Here is a 20895-nt window from a genome sequence, read left to right as displayed (position 1 = left end):
CAGCAGGTCCCGTTGGAGATGATAGTAAGTAACCCGAAGTTCTATGTTTTTCTCTGCTAACTCAAAGCATATCGTGCATAGATAATAATGCGGAGTTTTTCTTTTGTAGTGTTTCATTGGCAAGCCACAATAATGGGACCTGTAAGTATTCTAATTCTTGTGATGTAATATTAAACCAGTAGTGCTTACTCTGGAGGAAGCTGTGGTATTTTTCTTTTTTAAACTCCTCTTATCAGGCTTTAGTTCTAGAGATACTTCTTAAAGTAACAGAAAATGAAGAGGAAAAAATCCAGTCTGATTATTATATTGTTGGAATGTTTTATGAGGATGTGCATTTCAGCTGAAATGATCTCAAGAGCAGTGTTAGGCATTACGACTTAATATCTAGAAACTTTTTTTGCATTTAACTTTTTCTCAAGCTTGAATCTAGCAAGAACTTCATACTGGGAGCATGTCCCCCTGTCAGGAACTAGTTGGGATGCTTTTATATGAATCTTAGAACAGAACAGGAAATCCTTATGTGGTCTGGTTTCATGTGCTGAGATCTTGAGTACTTTTAGGAATAGAAAGTAAAAAGTCACTGCAATGTGAGGTTTCAGTTATGACTGGAGGAAAAAAGACTGGGTTAGATGTTCACTAAGCATCTGAAACCTGAATGTGACTTTTTCACTCTTAAAGAAGGCAAATGTTTGCCTTTACTGAAAATGTATCCTGCAAATATTTGACATGTGCAGTTCTCAGGGATGGTTATCTGTATTTAGAAAACAAAACCTTTTATAACATGGGAAGACAAATATTGGATGCTAGTAGACCTGCAGCCACAACGGGATGCTTCTGGTGAGGCTACAGAGTAGAAATTAAATATCAGTGATGCTGAATTGCCCTGGCTCTGTATATAGCTACAAGTGTGGTTTTAGGGGATCACTATGGAAAGTGTGCTTATTAGAGGTTCACTTGGCTGGAAAAATGGCTCTCCTGGTCCTCATCGATTGTGTCACTGAGTGGGTGATTCAGAAAGATAAAATTATTTAATAGCTCTATTCATGCTTAAATGGCAGAGGATGTTCTGCACTAGACCGAGCGTTATTTTTACATGGCTGGTGTCTGCATGGTCATAAGGTGTTTAACATTAGTTGCAGTTAAATTGGGATTAACGTTTTTAGCTTCTCCTTTTGGCTTTTGTGATGTCAAAAGGACTGCGTTCCTGTTTCAAGATTGGCAGTGTCATGACGAAAGTGTGCTGTTAGTCCTAGAGCTCCTGTGGTGGTGTTTAGTGCCTTTAGTAACAGATGACGATTGTAGAACCGGTGATCTGCCCTTCTGCAACAGGATGTTACACTGGCTGTGATTTTTCTTAGGTGTAAAAGAGCTTGGATTGGTGTAACACGTTCTTAGAGGGGTTTCTGTAATTGCTAAAATGTACCCCCAGTATACATGCAGTGAAAGAGTTGCTTTCTGGCTCTTCAAGGCCTCACGTGGTATCTATTGACCAAATACAAGAGGTTGTATCTTGATGGCTAGGTTTTCAGCAGAGGCTGGGTTAGGATATAACCTGGATGTTTTCAGGTCTGAGTCCATTTTGTTGCAGAATTCCATTTTCTGGTATTTAATGAAGAGGTAGTTTTTTTCTCACATTACTTAAATGTTCTTGCAAGTAATACGAAAAGTCATTTTACAAATAATTCAGAAGTGTATGTCTTAAATTGATTTTCCCTAGCCCTGAGTACAGAATTAAAAGCATTCTAGTATTCAGGTTAAACAATGAAATTGTTAGTTCCATCTCAGAAATTTAGTTGCAGGTTCAAGTAAAAACTTCCTATGTTTTTCTTCTCGTAACTGGTAGCTTACGCAATTCCTGTTTAGTCACTCCATTTATTCTCTGTTTACCGATGGTATTTTTTTCTTCAAAATGTTACTTTACTGCTAATAGTTAACACCTGAATGGATTGGCCCCATAATTGTTTCCTTCAAGCAGGGAAATGTAAAATACTCTTCCGTACGAGATTATAGTGAATTTCCAATACAGAAAGGGAGGAAGAATTCACTTTAGTCTCCATGGGGTTTTTTGTTTGTTTGTTCAATAGTGCTGGTAGGGTGGGTGATTTTTGTTTGGGTGTTTGGGGGTTTTATCTCTTTTGTTGTTGTTGTAGGGGAGTTGTTTTGGGTGTGGGTTTTTAGGGTTTTGTTTTTGTGTATGGTTTTGTATTTTCAAGGAAGGGGTTAGCTCTGTATTTGTAGGTTTTCTGCAGGGGCTGAGCAATGCCTAAGCCAAGGAAAGAACTTTGGGAAAGGGATGCCCTTATTGCTGTCTATGGCCACTGTAAACTTGGTTGGTCATAACACTTAAACACAGAACTTGGGAGTTTTGAACCTGACGTGACACACACCGCCCTCCCCCCCGCCTCCCCGGCTCTGTAAATGTTATTTGTTGGTGTCTCAGAGTTACTTGGATGCTTTTGTCAAGCAGTCCTGAGTGGATTGTCAGAGCTGTTCCCTTAGAAGCATTAACTCAGAGAGGTCCATACAGAAAGTGAGCGGCCTGTGTGTGTTCTGTATTGCTTGCCTTAGGAAGTCGTAATTGAATTTTAATTACATCTCTTATATGGATGAATTAAAAAGTTCAGTTCTGTAAAAGAAATTTCTTCTGCTTTTATTTATTTAAAAACAACATCTTCAGTGATATTTAGTCCTAAAGATGATAATAGAAGAATTGTTTGCTTTGACAGAATGACAGTCCATATCAGGGTGGTGTATTCTTCTTGACAATTCACTTTCCTACAGACTACCCTTTCAAACCACCTAAGGTAAGTGTTGCTTTCTCATTTGTGAAATTAGTGTTCTTTAAAGATCTGAGTTCAGGACAGACTTATCACCATCCCACTTCTTTTCACGCGTTCTTACAGTATGTCAGATGGCTAGGACCCTCTCTGACTACCACAAGAATGGGGGTGTTGGCATGTAAAATTCATGCAAATTCATATATGCAAATTTTTAATGTCTTAGGATGATGTTTGGTTTTACTTCTGTTTTTCTTAATTGATAGGGAAAGTCATTGGCTTTCTGTTACTATAATAATTCTTGCTGAGGGGACTGTCAAGTATTACAGCGCAGGTGTTTGGGTTGGTCTGTAGGAACACAACACTATGGATAGGAATTAACTCTCCGAGTACCTAAAATTAGCGAAGATTATATTTGTTAGAATTTGGCAGTAATTGCTTTTTTTAGCAGCTTTATCAGCCGCTAGCACTGTCTTCCAGTTTTCAGTCAATATGAAAGCACGTGCTCAAAGTGACTGCAATGTTTGAAGTTTAGCTCTGTGATGGCAGTGTTCCTGTGGTTCAGGCACTTCTGTTGAGTGTCGCCATCATGATGAAGGAACCTGCGATTAAAACACAGCCTCATAGTTGCCCTCTCTGTTTGAAATAAGAGTGCCTGGTAATTGGAAACTGAGAGGCTGTGGCTTGGGTGTATTTCCATGAATTTGATGCAGTTTAACTGCTTAATACTTTTTTTTTTTTAGAGCAAATTGAGTTGACTAATAGCTTGACTGAGAAGAAAGGGTGATGTCATGTCATTGTCGTCATAGACTGACATGCTCTTTGTTTTGTTGTTGCAGGTTGCATTTACAACAAGAATCTATCATCCAAATATTAACAGTAATGGCAGCATTTGTCTCGATATCCTAAGATCACAGTGGTCTCCGGCTTTAACTATTTCTAAAGGTAACTTTTGTGAAGGACAAACATTTCTTTCTTGCTTTTACCTTTGTCTTGAGTTCTCAGTCATCTCTTGATTTCCCTTACTCTTTCTAGCCTCTGTTTTGTCAATTTGATAGTGATATTTTACAGCATTTTTAAAGGGTATTTGTTTTTTCTCATGCCTTCTGCTGCATGGCTGCTTAAGACCTTGTCTGGCCACTTGTTTTTTTTCAGTATTCTTAGCAGAGCTTACTAGCTTAGTCCCAGAGGAATATGCTAGCATTTGGATTGAAACAGTCCTGTGGTGGTGTGTTTGAGCTAAGGCTGAGAAACTGCTTGCTTGCAGCTGTCCAAGTAGATACATGCTTGCATATTAATTTAAAGTCAGTTTTTAATCATGAAATTTGCATAGGTTTTTGACTAAGTTTGTCTACAATTACATGGAGTTATATTGGCATACCTCTGTCATAGATGAATAAAAAACCTGTTACTGATACATACTGCTTTCTGCCACTGTTCACTGGTATTTAATTACATTGCTTCATGAACAAAGGTTACTGCTGCTACTTCAGGGTAGATTGATGTTGTGCTGCAATAGAACTTTTCTTAATTGTGCTTTAGTGAATAAAAGTTAATTCTCAGATATTTTTATAGTGAACAAATTTTGCCTCAAAGCCACTGGTCACTGGCTTCAAAAGATCCATCAAAGTGCTCCTTTGTTTATAAACTTGTAATTCCTGCCTGTCCAAGGAGTAGGTCTGTGATTTGAATGCGGTTTCCCTACGTTTTAATTCTGTCAGCTATTGTTCTTTTTTCAAAGCTGCTGTGAGAGTAGAGGATGAAGTCCTCATAGCTGCCTACGACAGTGCTACTCCTTTATTTTACAACATAGATGTACTTTTTTCAGTGCAGACCAGGATGTTGCTTTCTTACATATAACAGAGAAAGAATTCAGTCTGGGGTTTTTTGAAGTAATTTGTATAAGTTCTAGTTTTAGTGGAGTACGCTAGTCATCAAAATACATAATGTGCTTTTGTTGGCTGCTATGTTGTGTCATAGTGCAGGGAACAACAGTCCTGTTCTCATGAGGGCTTACTGACAGCTGTAAGTATTGGAAAATAGGAAACAAATAGTTCTTATGAACTTCTAAGTCATTCTGGGCTTTTTACTTAGTGGGTTATAAATCTATTTTGGCTGTATGTCAGGAAAAGGGTTTTTAAGTTCTCTCCTGTGCAGACATTTTGCTAATGCAAAGATCTGTACTCCTTTGCTTCTGAGATTGTTGCTCCTGATTTGCTACTTTCTTTTTTTCTTTTTTTACAGTTCTCTTATCCATTTGTTCACTCTTATGTGATCCAAATCCAGACGACCCATTAGTGCCAGAGATTGCACGTATCTATAAAACAGACAGAGACAAGTAAGTACAGAGTTGCGTAAGACTAATATTTTAAGGAACTTTGAGAGAGTGCATTGTCAGGCAGCAGTTGTGTTGAGTGAGCCTTTTGTGGAAATCTGGGATGGAGAGGAGTTGTGTGTCAAAAGAAGTACCTATTCCTGGTAGTGCATAATTTTAAAAACAAAGGGGCTTAGTCTCTTTGAAGCTGCAAGTGAAGGAGGCTATCTTTTTCTCACATGCGTGGCAGTATTTTGAAGTGTATATTGCCCAGTTTTATGCTTACCGTGCATAAACGGAATGTAGTTAAATCTACATGCCTAGGAAAAGACAGCTTTGTTATTATTTGATGCTTTCTTTTGGTAGCAGCTTGGCCCTTAGTTTCGGTGTTCCCCTTGACAAAAGCCTGAAACTTTTTCCTTCTCTGTGTTGAAACAACTTTTTTTTTCTTAGGTGTTTTTAACGTTTTGCATACATAGAATCCCATGAAGTGGACTGTTTGGTTTTCTATATATCTATATTAATGCTAAACATACTTGTCCAATTAGGTACAATAGGTTAGCAAGAGAGTGGACAGAGAAATACGCTATGCTGTAGGGTAAGAATGTCTGCACATTATGGTGCATTTAACAAAACGGAAACTTGTCAGCACTTGGGTGCTGCATGCTCTGAGGCACTGGATTAACTAACAGTTAATGGATGCACCAGTTACTGAACTTGGATTTTTAACAGCTTGACCTGTGGTTAGTGTGAAATGTATTGGCTAGTCACTATTTCTCACAGATACTGCTCTTGCATGGCCAAAAAAAAAAGTATGAAATAACTATTGAGTTTTGAGCCAGCTTGTCAACTTGTTCTGGTAAGTATTTACCCAGATTTTGTCAGTATTTCACTAGAAGTGATGCTCTGTAGTGAGACCTCATGCATAGACGTGGTTGAATTCAGGTAATCCAAATTTTAGTTTTTTATTATTCAGCAGTGTTGGTCTTCTACATATATGAGGAAAACACGTGGGGATTATGTTTTGCTTGTGTAGTTGAAAATTAACTTCTTACTGACGAGCATGGAGTTAAGTATAAACTAATTGTCAGCTCAATTCCTGTGAAAGTAGTGTACTTAAATATTCTTTTCATGTCCTTCTTAAAAATTGTTTGAGCAGTATATTCATGTGCAAAGAGATGCTTAGTGTTGGTTTTACTCTAAAATGGAAAATTTGACATTCTGTATCCAATGATGTTGTTAACCAAGTAATCTTTACTTATGGCATGTGATACTCTGTGATTCTTACCGAAGGACAGTATTTAAACAAACCCCTCCCTTTGCCTCCCTACTCTAGGTGGTCTCTAGCCCTTCCCCTTCAGTAGTTTTTTCATAGCAGGCTTTTAGCAAATCTGCTTGTCTTGAATTTGAAGCATTTCATACAAATTAGAGAATATCCTAGTTAGCTGAGGGAGGGATTTGCTCAGTTTTTTTTCAGTTCAAGTATATCTTACTATAGAAAGACTTATTTTAGTGTGAAGAGGATAAGGGAGATGGGGATAAAGTGATACTTAACCATTAACTCTTTAGGAAATGGTAATTTTTATGCTGACAGTAATGCAATACCTGGTTTTGTTTGCAGGTATAACAGAATATCGCGGGAATGGACTCAGAAGTATGCCATGTGATGCTACCTTAAAGTCAGAATAACCTGCATTATAGCTGGAATAAACTTTAAATTACTGTTCCTTTTTGATTTTCTTATCCGGCTGCTCCCCTATCAGACCTCATCTTTTTTATTTTTTTTGTTTACCTCCTTCCATTCATGCACATGCTCATCTGAGAAGACTTTAGTTCTTCCAGCTTTGGACAATAACTGCTTTTAGAATCTGTAAAGTAGTTACACAAGAACAATTGCCCAAGATTCAGATTTTTTTTTTAATGGAGCATGTGTATTATGTGGCCAATGTCTTCATTCTAACTTGGTTATGAGATTAAAAACAAACATTCCTCACTGCTCTAACAGATACTGAAGATATCACTTGAAGGGGGGAGGGGCGATGGATGTCCAATTTTCTCCCATCAAAGAAGTAACATTGCTGTAGCAACATCCATCTTGTTCCAAACTTTCCAGTGTTAGAGAACTGAGGTTTTATTATATACTTTTGCTCATAACTGATGTGTCTGGAGAATTGGTACTGAATCTATAGCATCAGCAGAACAGAAAATGTGATGTATCTTATGCATGTCAATAAAGGAATGACCAGTTCTTGTTTTACAGAGAATGGAAATTGGAAGTCAAACATCCCTTGTATTCCAAAATAGGGTCTAAGAACATTTTTGTAATTCATTTAAATTTTATTAGGAGGCCTGGAGCTATTAGTTAATCTGTCTTCCAAAACACTGTTTAATATAGCACTGAATAAATGATGCAAGTTGTCAATGGATGAGTGATCAACTAATAGCTCTACTAGGAATTGATTTATTTTCTTCAATAAAGTTGCATAAACCAATGAGTTAGCTGCCTGGATTAATCAATATGGGAAACAAAATCTTTTGTAAAAGCAAAGCTGGTTTTTGTATATACTGTTGGGATTTGCCTCATTGTTTAACATCAGATAATGATGTAAAGTTCAGTAGAGTGAATCTTTTGCCATTTTCAGTTATAATGCTCAGTCTGTTGCAGGTTGACACATTGTTCGGCCTGATGTATGCAGAATTAATAAGCTAACATTATAGTGTAGCCTTAGTAGTGTGCTGCACTTGGTGCTGGGAGCCCAGCGTTCAAGGATGGACTTGGGACCCAGCAGATCTGAAGTGGTGTATTGTGGAGATACTTCCTGATGCACCTGTTTGCTGACTGAGAAACTTTTTCTTCACCTTGTACACTTGACAGCTGAAAGATCTTAATGTGGGAGTAATTATGAGGCAAAAAAAAATAAAGTACTGTTTTGATGTGGGAATTGTCATGAGGCTGTGTTGAAGTGACTTTACTATGTGGGATGTTCGTTACCATTGAAAAGGACTTGTTCAGCCATGCTGCCATTTACATTGATGACTATTTTAATGCAACAGACACTTTCCTCATGTCAGGTGACTAAACGTGAATAAAGACTCATTGCTATTGGATTTTTGTTCTACAAGAAACATTGTCTTGTGCCATTAGTTTATCTTTGCAGCAACAAGGGCATTATTAAACATTCGGCTCTCCTCTTTCCTGCCCTCTTCCTTCATATTTTACTTGTTTTATTCTTTTGGTCTCCATTCTTAACATCTATAGCTTCATTTTCTCTAGTCTTGTACTATCACTTTATTGTGCATTTGTGACTTCACACTGGCACCACTTTTGCACTGCTTATAGTTATGTACATTCTGATTCCTTGTCCCCACATGGATGTGGCAAGCTAGATGTAAAATAAATGTTAAACCTTAATTTTTATAAAAATTTGAATATGTAGTTTGGACATGGTTTGTTCTGTTTCTAAACTATGCAAGTGAACTTTAAAGTCCAGTTGGCTTGAAATTTGGAAGCCTGGGCTCTCTTTAACAGCGCATGCCTCACCGATGATCTGAAATTTCTTGATGAAGATGCAGTTCATGCAGTTATTTCTGGTTTGCTAACCAAAGATTCTTGCTTACAGCATTTTGCTGGAAAACTGGATATACTTAAAATACAACTGCCAGTAGAATTACAGCTGAGGTAAAAGTTTATATTTCTAAGCTTACAAACATGTTGCACTCACCTTCTTTTGGTAATTGCATTAATCTGATGCTTATTACTTTTGTCTTGGAGTCCTAACCACTGAAATCACTTGAGTGATCAACTAGAATGTTTTGTGAGATGTAAGGGAATAGGCTTTGGAAAACTCAAGGAGGTGTAGATAAGGGAGGGTCAGGGAAGGAGAAGATAGTTAAAATATTACATGTATGATGGAAATCTTGTTTGGACCACTGTTTCTTTCTCTTGTACACTTGTAATGGTCCTTCTGTGATAATTATGTAAAAAAGAAAGTATGTATTATGGTGAGAGAACGATGGATGAATTGTAGATGTTACATATGCATGCAGGAGGTCATGCTGAGACAAAATTTTTGTTATCTTTGAAGTAGAAAACAGCAGCGTTTTGTCCTTGAAGCAGTCTCAATAGTGTCGTGTGCAGGATTCCTGCAGAAGTTGTATTTGGGCTTTGTGTGCAAGGGGGCGGAGCTGGTTAACATGAGCTAATAAGGAGGTGATGAAAGAGTTTAAGAATTTTTACCAAACAGAAAAGCTTAATTAGTGATTACATCAATGAGTAATCTACCTACCAAAACCACAGGTAGTTTAAAAAGTACATGGTAGATCTTATTACTATGAAACACAGGGAAGGAAAAAAAGACCCGATTTGAATTTCATGTGACAAATGGAGGTTTTGGAAAACACTGCCATGAGTAATCCTGTCCATCTCCCTTAAAAACACTTATTTCAGGATGCAATAATAGCTTCAGAATTAAAAGACCAGCTCCAGCCTAAAAATTTTGGATTGAACAAAATACTGGTTTTTTTAATGGCTTTATTTGACATTATTGATAGAGAACAAAGTGTCAAGCCAAGGCACTTGGATTTAACAAACTTGTAACAAGGAAAGAAACTTACACTTCAGTGTTGTTTCTGGAATAGTTTTTTTAAGATTTCTTGCTATGTTCAATTGCGGTTTGAATTTGACAACAACTGTTCCAGTCAGCTTACTCAAATTTCACATGAAAAACTTTCAGTGGTTTTAAGCACATTTTTGAGTCTTTTCAGGATACAGGAAAAACTTTCTCTGTAGCAGTGGTTAGGGATATTTTTTTTCTTTCCCTGTCTGCTGATCACATAGCACCTGCTATATTGTTTGAAAAAATGAATACAAACACATGCGTGTGTTAAAAAAAATTCTACTCAATTGTGCTGTGCATAGTTTTTGTATAAAGATTATAGATACAAACTCTTTCTGGAAGTCTGGCTTCAAGCAGACCACAACAGTAAGGTCCACTTGCTCTGGAGGCATGGAACTGCAGTCTGGCAAATGATTAAAAGACTACTAGTTAGTGTATAGATGTGCAGATGTACTGTGCCGGTCCTCTTTGATAATTGCTTACACAAAAATGAATTACTATTAATTAACAGATAACTTAATGGTTTAAACATTTCAACCATTTCTGGCTGTGAATGTTTTGTTGTTGTATTCTTTTCTGCAACTTCCACTCAACTGTCTTCTCTAGCCATTTTATTTCAAGACCCTCACTATTATAAAAAATAGTGTTTTACAGGCATTCTCATCTGAGGCAGATATCAGTTGTGGCTAGTGATTCAGAAGAAATCTGCAAGTCCCTTAAACAACTTAAAAGCAGAGTAGAAGTCGGAATTCCGCTGAAGATTTCCTGCTGTGTATATAGGTGTAAGGGAAAAAAATTGTTTTAATTCCCTGATTTGTGAGTATTTTTATACATGAAAACCAGGCTAAGATAACCATCTCTAGCGCTAAACAAATTAGTACTAGAACATTGGAATGAGGTAATGAATCCATTATCAATAAAGTATCTTCGGTTATAAAGATTATTGCACTTGAACACAGACTACACTAATTCCTTCAGGCCTGAAAACCAAAAAACTGCTACTCACAGGAATAATTAGCTTTATGCTGTTCAGGTCTCGGTGTCATTGAGTGGATGCTATTTTACCCCAGTGCCTTCACTTCAATATGAAATAGAAAAAATTGGAAGGGATTTGATCTAGATACGCAACAATTGCGTATTTAGAAGTGTGAAACCAGCTGGCTCCAAATCAATCTGGAGTAAGATAACTGATAAATGGTGTCTGCATTAGCCTGTCAGGTGTTTAGACATGACCTTAGGAAGAGCAGTTCAGAGTGTGACAGGTGAGTGTGTATAGAACAGTTTGTAAGTCGATGTTCGAGATTGTTAGCCAGAGCCCATAAATTGTGCCTTGCCTTTGTCCTTAGTTAATGCTGTAGTAATGTTGGTCTTTCCTTTAGAAGCAAGCCCTCAGCCTTCTGCAGGGGTAGTTCAAAACTGCCAGCTTGTTTTGTACTCCGGTGAGGTGACGTGATTTGTTTAATGTCAATCAGTTGTGGGGGCAAGAGTTTAATAGCTTTCAGGTGAACAGCAGTAACGGCTGTAACTATTTCTGGATCAGCTGTCTGTCTCAGGTTAGAAGAGGTGACAAGCGTAATCTTTATAGTGATAGGTGTCAGAAATGAAACAGTGGATTTGATAGGACAGCTCTGTGTAAAGCAGTAACTTGAGATCTCATTTTCTTAAGTGTAAACATCCCTGGTTACCCAAAATAGCTTTTTTGTGTCTGTCCATTGGAAATGTTGGTGAGAATTCAGTATCTGCTGACAGTGAAGGTTTTCAGTTTGTGAGGGGAGGAAGCTTCATCAGAAGACATACGGTGTTGATCAGGATGTGTTTTTCAGCATCTTTTAACTGAATTTTGATCTGGGGCTCTGCCTGATTGACTCTGGAAGAGCAGGCTGCTCTTCTTAAATGACTGTTGAGGTTGGTTCCTCTTCAGGAGCTCTGTACTTAAGAATCCTAGGCTTCGTAAATCATCTAGGTAATTCTGGCTTTTGCCTCAATTTCATTAATCTTTTTATTAACTCTATGTTGTCCCATCGCAGACTTAACACATGCAGAGTATGGTCAGTTGCTTAGTTGGTGATGTTACTGTGTCCGCGTGGGAGGAATGCTAGGTGGAGACATGGGCAGCTGGTTTTGCTCTGGATGCTTTGGTGTGCTAGATAGGTTTGTGGAGATAGGCAGGCCTTTATCTGGGATGGAAATTTTGACTCAAGTTTAGTCTCTCGGATGTGATGTCATGCTTCATTAGAAAGAATGCGCAAATTAAGGTGTTTCCAGTGGTCTTGAAAAGCTGCCTAACTGGTGATGTTCTTATCTTAGAAAACATTGATAGACGCTGAATATGATAGTTCTGCTGAGGAAAAGAGAAGCCATTGCTTGTTTCTGAATCAAGCCTGTTTTTTTTCCCCTTGGCCAGGTAAGCCTCAGGACTTATCTCAGAGTGTTTGATGCAAGTCTAAAAAGAAACGATGTTCATAGTCATGAGACCGGTCTTTTTTCTTTTTTAAGGGAGATTTCTGGAACACAACTTTACAGTGAACATGCAGCTCAGATCATCTTGGTATCTAAGCAAGGAACTGCAATTTGCAGTCTTACATACAGAGCTTAGTGTGAGTCTAACCCCTTCCTCCTGACAAATTTGTGAGGGTAAATAGCAAAGATGTGTCATAGCTCTGGCAGAGACCACTGTTTAGTATGGAGCTGTTCATTCTTTGGGGAAGAGAAACTTAAAGGTTTACAGACTCTTCACTATGGCATTAATGCTGCTCAGACAGTGAATGCAGAAAACTTAATTCAGAGAGATCTTCGAAATTGAAGGATCTTTTTTGAAACAACATTGTTTTTCCTGTTGCCAGGTTTGAAATGTTCTTAAGAGGTCCAGATCTCTTTATAGGGTATTAGCTTTTATGTCTGTACTCACCAGAGCATTGAGGAAAGTGTCACTAATACTTAATGGAGAACAAGGAAACTTCTGGAACATGATGCTGTTACATACTTTTATAGAATGGATAAGTTGGAGCTGGAGAATTGAGTTTAGTATTTCTGACTGAGTGTGGTTCAATTTCTGTCTGTGAGAACTCCCTTAAAGTCTTGCATCTCCCAAACATGTCTGTCTGGTCTAATTCACAAATGTGCCTTGATAAACTTAAATACCAATTTTACTGGGGTTTTTTGTGTGTTTTTCTCAGCTTTTGTATACCTGTGTTATTCCACTCCACCCTTTCTTCAGGTTTTCTCCTTGCGGTGAAACCCAGTGAGGATTTAATTCCTTAAAGTTTCAACAGGATTCTGTTAGAACCTACAGTGCTGACCTCTGGGAGGTTTGGGATTTTTTTGAAAGGCCAGAGAACAAACCATATAGAAATATGTTAGTTCAAATAAAATAGGTGCACATGAGATGCATGATGTTTGGAGAAGGCTTTCTTGCTTCAACAATGCTATAATGAGTGGAAAATCTTACCACATAAGCTTGTAAAGGCCAGCATGTTTTTAGTGAGTATTAAGCCACTGTGTGATTCTGCAAGTCTTCTGTTATGTGTAGTAGAAATAAATACAAGCGCCCCCCCCGCCCCGAGAGAATGAATGTGGCTTTGCATAAGCTTAACTTACAAACTAGTATGGTATTTTTTAAATGTAGTATTAACACTATAAAAATCCCTGGGATACAATCATTTCTGTATAGTTGGGGTGCTTAATACAGTTATCTTTGCATAAATGAGGAAGGGGGGTTCAAAACTTCCGGGTGTAAGTTTTGCTAAGTAGTAGTGCTGTAAAGCAGGACAAAGTTTCTTACGGTTTGTCTACAGAGAGGAGCCAAAGTGTGCAGTTAAGCACATATGATGTGCACTAGTGTAAGCCTCCACTGACCCCAGTTTTTGTGGTATAAAAGTCCTTTGGTTTGGGAGTTCATGGCTTGCTTGGGAACAAGTTTTAAGCTCAGTACCGAGCTGCTGTGGGACAAGGGCAGGTAGTGAGTCTTACCTCAGCGTAAGAGGTAGAACGAGCTTGTGTAAATGAATGGTGACCCTCTGTTCCTGTGGTTGTAATAACTGCTTTTAATGTTTTTACAGTTTGAGTTGTATTTCATCAGGATGTCTCTGTTTGTGTAATGCTTTATGTTTACTGAGAATCCATTCCAAATTCATTGAAAGCTGCACTTCAAGCAGTTGGATTGGAGCAGAGGTAGGTAGGTGGCTGGCCCTTAATTTAGCTAGGCTTTTTTCCACTCTTCCTTCATGTGTGCTGCACTTAACGCTCAGAATTACTGTATCAGTGCAAAGGATGTGGATTTTCATAGCCTTAACTTCAATTTATTTATAAATTGGGAAAGAAGTAAAAACACATTCTCTTTAGATTAACCATAAAACAAGAAAACTCAAATGCAGGTAACCTTGAAGTGTATTTTTGCATATAATATTCTTACTGATACTGATGTAGAAAATGTTTCCAGTTTTTCAGGACAAAACCATGAAGAAACAGGCTTGTGGAAAGCTGTTGACCATTGACCTTTAATCTTTTGGATGCAAAACTATTTCCTTTAAGTAGCTTTTTTTTAAAATGTGGCTGGTGTGTCATCTTAGTGGCAGAACATGCGTTATGCTGTGCTTTACAGGAGAGGAAAAAGAGGAAGATGAAAAAAGAAGTTGCCATTTGCTGCTTAACTGAAATTAGAGCATCTCTGGTTCACAGGGCAGGAGACCCGATACAGAAGTAGGTGCTAGTTGACCAATCAGCACTCCTAACCTTGTTTTCCTTCCCATAGCCACCCTGCAACATTTGTTGCCACCCTCTAAAGACCTCTACTTTTTGCCCGTTTGTTTCTTACACGGGCAGCTACCCTGCTAGAAAAGGCTGCTTCTTGCTGCTGTCACTGATCAGATGGGGAATCTCTTTCATGTAGCTAAGCGGGGTTAAAGAGCCTGAGGGCTCTTTAGTGCTTCTGAATTGTGAATCAGTATTTTATGCAATTGCTGGGGCAAGTAATTCCTCTTGAGGTGCAAAGCATGAAGAAAGGGGGAAGGAAAACTGCAGAATATTTTAACTATTAAATGCAGTGGTTCTAGTTGGGAGGAGAGCTTGTAAAAATACTGAAAAAACGGGTTAAGAAATGAAGTTTTTTGGTTAGATGAATATAGGAGAAACAACTGCCATGTATTAGGATTAGGAATTTAGTTGCACACGGGGGCAAAGTGAAGGGGAAGAGCTCAATGTTGTCAGTGTCACTGAATTTTTGAAGAGGTTACTGTATAGCATTTGCTGACACATACATCATGAATAATTTAGGGTGTGGGCAGTGGAGAGGGCAGCCAGCTGTACCTTCTGAGCCAGCTGCAGCTAACTGATAACCTCTTACAGAAGAGTTGTGCTAGGAGGAAGTAGCAGTAATCATAGATTGTGGTTACAAGATTATGGGTCATTGCCGGGAAGCTGGAGGGATAAACAGCGAATCAGCATCCTTGGTTTTTAACAGAGAGCCATACCTTTGGAAATGATTGTTTGCTGAATGATGTTTATTATGCTGCTATGTAAAACACGCCAGCAACTTTGGTGGCTGTTTGCTCTTCAGCTCACTAATAATTAAAACTTCAAATACCTTCAGAATATTGGGGCACTTCTGTGAAATATTCTATAGACATTGACATGCATGCTGAATATTTATATACAAAGGGTTAATTGGAGCTGTAGTGTAGCTTTGATCCTTTCAGTACATCTAGACTACTTTAGACTAGCTAAAGATCTTTGCACTTGCTGAAACAATCTTGGAGGATTTCAGGCAGTGATCTTTTGTGGTTTTTAGATCCTTTCATGCAGGCTGCCTTTGCCTTTATGCCTGCCTGCCATCCTAATGTTGAGAAATCAGCTCTTCCGTGGAACTGGGACACCTGTAGCAGCTATCAAAGGTATAGGCAATAGTCTGAGCACCAGATTACTTGGATCCACTGGGCTGAGAATTTAGCTGTAAATGAGTTGAGCAGTGTCTTAACTTAGTCACTCCCTCAAGAGGTTGGGGCCCTTTTTTTACCAGGGACTGAGCTGAAGAGACAAGGTGCTTTTCCCATTCCTACGGCTCTTTAATTATGTTTCTAGCCATAATACTACTGCCTGCCTTTCCTGCTTCCAGTGCGAGTATTAAAATACCGAAATTTTAACTAGTACCAAAACATTTGTACTCAGATGGTATGAGAGTATGTCAGGACATGAGGAAATGGAATGATGCTGCATCAGTTGAAGTTCAGATTGGAAGTTAAGAGAAGGTGGTGAATTACTGGAACAGTTTTCCCAGGGAAGTGGTCGCAGCACCAAGTCTGTCAGTTCAGGGAGCATCTGGGCAATACTCTTGACCATATTGTTTAGTTTTAGTACTGCAAGGAGCAGGGAGTTGGACTTGATCCTTTCTAGCTTGAGCTATTCTGTGATCCTCCTAGTACTCGTTCTGCTTGCTGAAGTAATGTTTCTTTTTCATTAGAATGAGAATCGAACACATATTGCCTTTTTTTTTTGTCAGATGGGTATGTGTAAATGGGTAATTTAGTGCTGTTTATGTACTCGGTCATTTGGAAAACAAATAGAGGCCATATTAAGGTATGTCTGCTTGATGAATGAGCACGAGTCAGTTTCTGTAACTCTTCCTCCTGAGACATTTGTACCAGTGCAGCAATTTGAGCAATGTGGCTTGTAGCATCCTGGACTGTATGAGGATGTAGTTCTGTCACCTAAGGGGTTTGCGCTGGTATCGTTCACGCAAGCGAGGACTTTTTTCTTATGTAGGCAGGCTTTTGGCTTATGATGTTGCCTAGGTGGGGCTTGAGTCAATTCCATGGGGGCTTCACTGATTAAGAATTCTGGCAATTCTTGTAGGTGCTGAAAGATTCATGAATCTTTCGAGAGGAGGGGAAAAAAAGTGGGTTTTGAGTACCCACAGTTTTCAATACAGTTACTTTGAAATTCGCTGGTGCTTGCAGTAAGGTCACTTTTGCAGAAATGAATGGACAAAGTTTGTCTTTGTGCTGAGGCACCTACCCCACCAAGAGTCTGAGAAACAGATCCTGACCTGCCCCAGTGGTTTGTCTGGAGTGACTGAGAGAAAAAGAAATGCATCTCCCAGCTGTTTTGGCAACTCCAAATCCATTTAAGTTTACTCATTCAGTTTATCAGCTATTAATGTTTGTTGACATAATACTCACCTGCATGGAAAACAATCATTAAAACACTAGTCTAGGTATATGTTTCAAATTTAGTGTAATCTGTTTGGTATGTCCTGAACTCAGCTGGCCAAGTGCCAAGAGAAGCACAGTGTTAGTACACTTGAAGCTTCTGTCATGGGAGAAACATTTTGTTACCTGTGATACCCATGTTTAGAGGGGTTTAATTGTGGGTATTTAGGGACAAGTCATATGTAGTATTGTGGTCACAGATGAGTGTCTGGTTTTAGACCTTTATGAAGGGCTAAGCAAGTTGTTTCATAGTGTTCCTATATGGACTGATTTCCTGTAAGGGCCGGAGAATCAGTTTTGATTCTTGATATGTTTTATGTAAGTTTTAATGAGTTACCTGATGAAGTTTAAGGCTATACTCAAGGTATCGCCTGCATTTCTGCTTATGCAATTTTAAAATCACCACCTTTTTTCTTTTTTTCTGCCATACAGCATTTGTCTGGAGCAGTAGCTTTCTTTTCACATACTCATTTATAATTACTTGTGATTGTTAGTGTTAAGTAATTTTGCTTGCTATGGAAGTCCCCTTGCAATCACCTACAGACTTTACAATAATTATGAAAGAAACTTTAGGCCTACTGCTTAAATTGTCATTTTGTATTTTGCTCATGATAACCTAGCACAGTGGTCTCTTCCAGTGGTGTATTAAGAGTGTCCTCATCTAAAAGCAATGTTAATTTCTTTTCTTATTTTAACATCCTTTTTGGATGGATTTCAAGATTAACACAGAATAATGCCTGAAATGTGTTCTTTCTGTCTGTCCTTTACAAATCCATAGCTGGATGGCTTCCCGCACCATATTGCGTTTACACCAGCACAGAGAGTAACTGTTTTGCATAGCAGTTCTATGTTTTGCAGAGGCAGTCATGAAACAGAGGACAGGCATTATGCTGAGAAGCTGTAGGGCTTTCACAGAGATGTGCTGTACTGTCTGAAGGTATTTACAGTCATGCAAACACCAGTTCTACACCACTATTTTTCCAGCGTGTCCGTATCAACATTGCGTCTACGCAAAACTCCCAAAAGTAGATGATCCTTTAGCTGTTCTGCAGCTTGGACAAATGGTCTGTGGGGGTGGTATCTGCAGTGGTGTACAGTTACCGAAAGAGATAGCAAGTCCTGATACGGACTCGCGTTAGCACAACGTCCTGTTGTGCTTCAGAGGTGGTAACCTTCAGCAGAAGAATGGTACAGGGTGGACAGGTGGGGGCAGTAATATCTCAAAGTACTGCAGCCAAATCTGTAAGAACCTGTTTGTTTCAAACCTTTGCATGAACTCATTGAACATTAATTTGAAAGTGAAAACAATAGCAGCCTGCCGTGATGATAGAGACTGCGTAGCAATTGGAAACAAAAGATTTCTGGATTAAAACAGCAGAATTTGGGCAGCTTCAAGGGAATTACTCAATGTATTATAGTAGAGCTTCAAGGGAATTACTCAATGTATTATAGTAGAGCTGAAAGCATGCTTTTGCCTTCCCCTTTTTGTCTTAGTTGATAAAGAATATCTGTTCACAGTATCATAAAGTAAGAACTTCAGTAACCTCCTAAATTCGTGGCTTTTGAGAAAGAAATTGAATATGGTACACAGTAAAAGGAAGCCACAGAAAAGGTCTTGCTTTGTCTTAAGATTGTGAAAGATAAAACCACAGCCTTTAAGACTCTTGTATCTTTAAACAGTAAAAATGTCATTTGTTTAAAAATACCCTCAAACAAAAACCAAGCCCTAAAACTGGGAGATGAGAATGAGAAACGATTTAACTTAATTATAATCCTGAAGAAGGAAAACAGCATGTTCTCAGAATACTTAATTACTGCATTGTTTTTAGGTTGAGAGGGTGGTTTTTGTGTGTGTGTTGCTCCAGTCAGTCTTCAGCAGAAAGAATAAAAAGCGAAGAAAACACGGAAGTACAGTAAACATCTTGAAATGCAGTTTCCTTCTTACTGGGAAGCAACCACGTGACTTGCTGAAAAATATTAAAAAAAAAAAAGCTGGCTTGCAGTTGGTTTTGGGTAGCATTGAAACTTAGTTCTCTGTCAATCTGCTTCTTGAGAAATAATATCCTACAAGAAGCCTCAAGCAGTGCTGCAGTGTTTAAATGCTTTTAGTATTGTATGAGTGACTTTAAGGAAAATACACTGGATTGTTTGATGGTCTTGAAAGCATTACTCATGAGGGCACAAGCAGACCAGGGCTTTCTACTGTTTAAGTATAATAATTTTATAGTCTGAGCTTTTAAAAGTGAGACGATACTAATTTTGATTGAATTCTACAACATGCAAAGCCAGCTGAGGTAACTTGATGTTCCATGATGACAGTGTTTTTTGCCAATCTCATAAAAGATGGCTGGTGGTTAAACTGCCATGGGACCTGCATTTCAGTCAGTATGTCGAATGTGGGTTGCTCAATCTTAAAAATACACACAAAGTTAACTGTTCCAACTGCTAAATTTCTGCACAGACTGCTGCTGCCAAACAGTATGGGTCCCAGCCATCCCTTTTTGAAGTTGGTAGCAGAGGTTTTTTCAGAGTGATAAAAAGATCAGGTAATGCTTCTGTCCTCCTTTCTCAGAACTGTGCCCCCCACCCCGTGCTCTCACAGGTGAAAAAAACCCACCTTAGTTATATCGTGTACTTTTTATAGGGTAGATGAATGGAAGGACTGGCCCTTTTATGTTGTATTGAAACTAAGGGTTTCTCAGCTCCAGCCAATGTGGATCAAAAATATAAAGGCATGTCAACTGTGTTCAGTAATGCTTTAAAAACATATCTAGGGTGGATTCATGGTGTGCTCAGTCGGGTATGTGAAAGCCAGGAGCTAAAGCAGAACTGTGGTATCTCTAGTCGTGTCTGCAGTTCACTCTTGCACTCTGCTGCATACCAGGAGCAGCAGCATGGTTTTGTGTTGATCACACTTAATTCATATGCCAAATCACTGAAGAATAATATATATATTGTTAAAGGAAGTAACTCTTGAGCATCCCAAGGTGCTTTATATATTCTTTCCTCCTGGAATTTTACAGTCTCTAATTATAGACAATAAGAAAACGTAAGGACAGAGATAGAAAAACTGAATAAAGTTCAGAAGTTAATGGGGGTTTCTCTGAATGCTGTTGGTTGGTTGTGTTTCTAAGCAGCCATGTGTATGCACCTATATGCACAGCAACCTGACTCTTCTGTTAAAAGAAAATTATATAGGAACAAGATGATTAGCGTCACTGCTGGTAGCATTACTACTTTAAAGGAATTTCCAAGATGTTTTGGTTTTTAAACATATTTCACCTCTCACTTAAGTGTATTCTGAGACAGCGAATGTACCTGCCTAAGATTCTGACCTAATTCATAAATTAAGTAAAAGTTGGACATGCTTTAAAAATAAACAACAAAACCCACCCACCACCACACAAAAAACCCCCTCACCCCAAAGCAGTACATCCTGTAAGCTAAGGTCATAGAGCAGCTGCTGAAATGATCGTTTTTGATTTCTTGTTGATCTGTGTGAGGGAATAAGGTCATTTGTGTCCAAAGAGAAGGTAACCAACTGCTTTATAATCTCACAGCTGAGCAGCCATACAGAGCATCTAGTCATGAATGTTCTTGGATACTCTTTGCTTTGTGCTCACAACTTCAGAAGTCACTCTTGTGAGAGCCTTTGAAGTCTGAGCACTTCCCTGTGTGCAGTGAGACTCGGTGGACTGCACAGCTGTTTTCCATCTGCTGTACAGCTTCAGCTGCAGGAACAGCTAGACAAAGTGCAGCCTTGCCATGGTGTGACACATCTCCAGTTCATGGAGATGTTTAGGCCCCTCTGCACCAGGGCTCAGTGGAAACAAAGTAGGGTGGGTGGCTACCCCTAAAAGACTGAAGTAGCTCAGGCCACTGATTGCCTTTCATTCCTTCCACTGAGCCGTTCAAGAATTTGTTGCTTTAATTCCTGGTTTGGGACTGTGAATGGTGGGATTAAGCTAGCTAGGCCACGCAGGAAT

At 38.7% G+C, this 20895-nt stretch overlaps 1 protein-coding gene across 3 annotated transcripts in view; it reads left to right on the top strand.

Annotated features, from left to right (window-relative positions):
* Positions 1-8213, top strand: part of LOC104500383 (ubiquitin-conjugating enzyme E2 D3) — an 8330-nt gene extending 117 nt beyond the window's left edge. Inside the window, exons 2-7 of one of the 3 annotated variants that reach the window (XM_010144039.1) lie at positions 4-24; positions 110-141; positions 2727-2804; positions 3617-3722; positions 5022-5115; positions 6713-8213. In XM_010144039.1, the coding sequence (XP_010142341.1) occupies position 24; positions 110-141; positions 2727-2804; positions 3617-3722; positions 5022-5115; positions 6713-6758 (357 nt within the window). In that variant the 5' untranslated portion in view covers positions 4-23 and the 3' untranslated portion in view covers positions 6759-8213. Of the gene's footprint in view, positions 1-3; positions 25-87; positions 142-2726; positions 2805-3616; positions 3723-5021; positions 5116-5639; positions 5689-6712 lie in introns of those variants that run through there. The other 2 variants (XM_010144031.1, XM_010144023.1) reach the window with 2 other exon arrangements.
* The last annotated feature ends 12682 nt before the right edge of the window (positions 8214-20895 follow it).

Source organism: Buceros rhinoceros, unplaced genomic scaffold (genome assembly GCF_000710305.1).
Source record: "Buceros rhinoceros silvestris isolate BGI_N320 unplaced genomic scaffold, ASM71030v1 scaffold45510, whole genome shotgun sequence".
NCBI lineage: Eukaryota > Metazoa > Chordata > Aves > Bucerotiformes > Bucerotidae > Buceros > Buceros rhinoceros.
The sequence above is the reverse complement of the archived record's forward strand: the minus strand, read 5'-3'. Positions and strand labels throughout refer to the sequence as shown.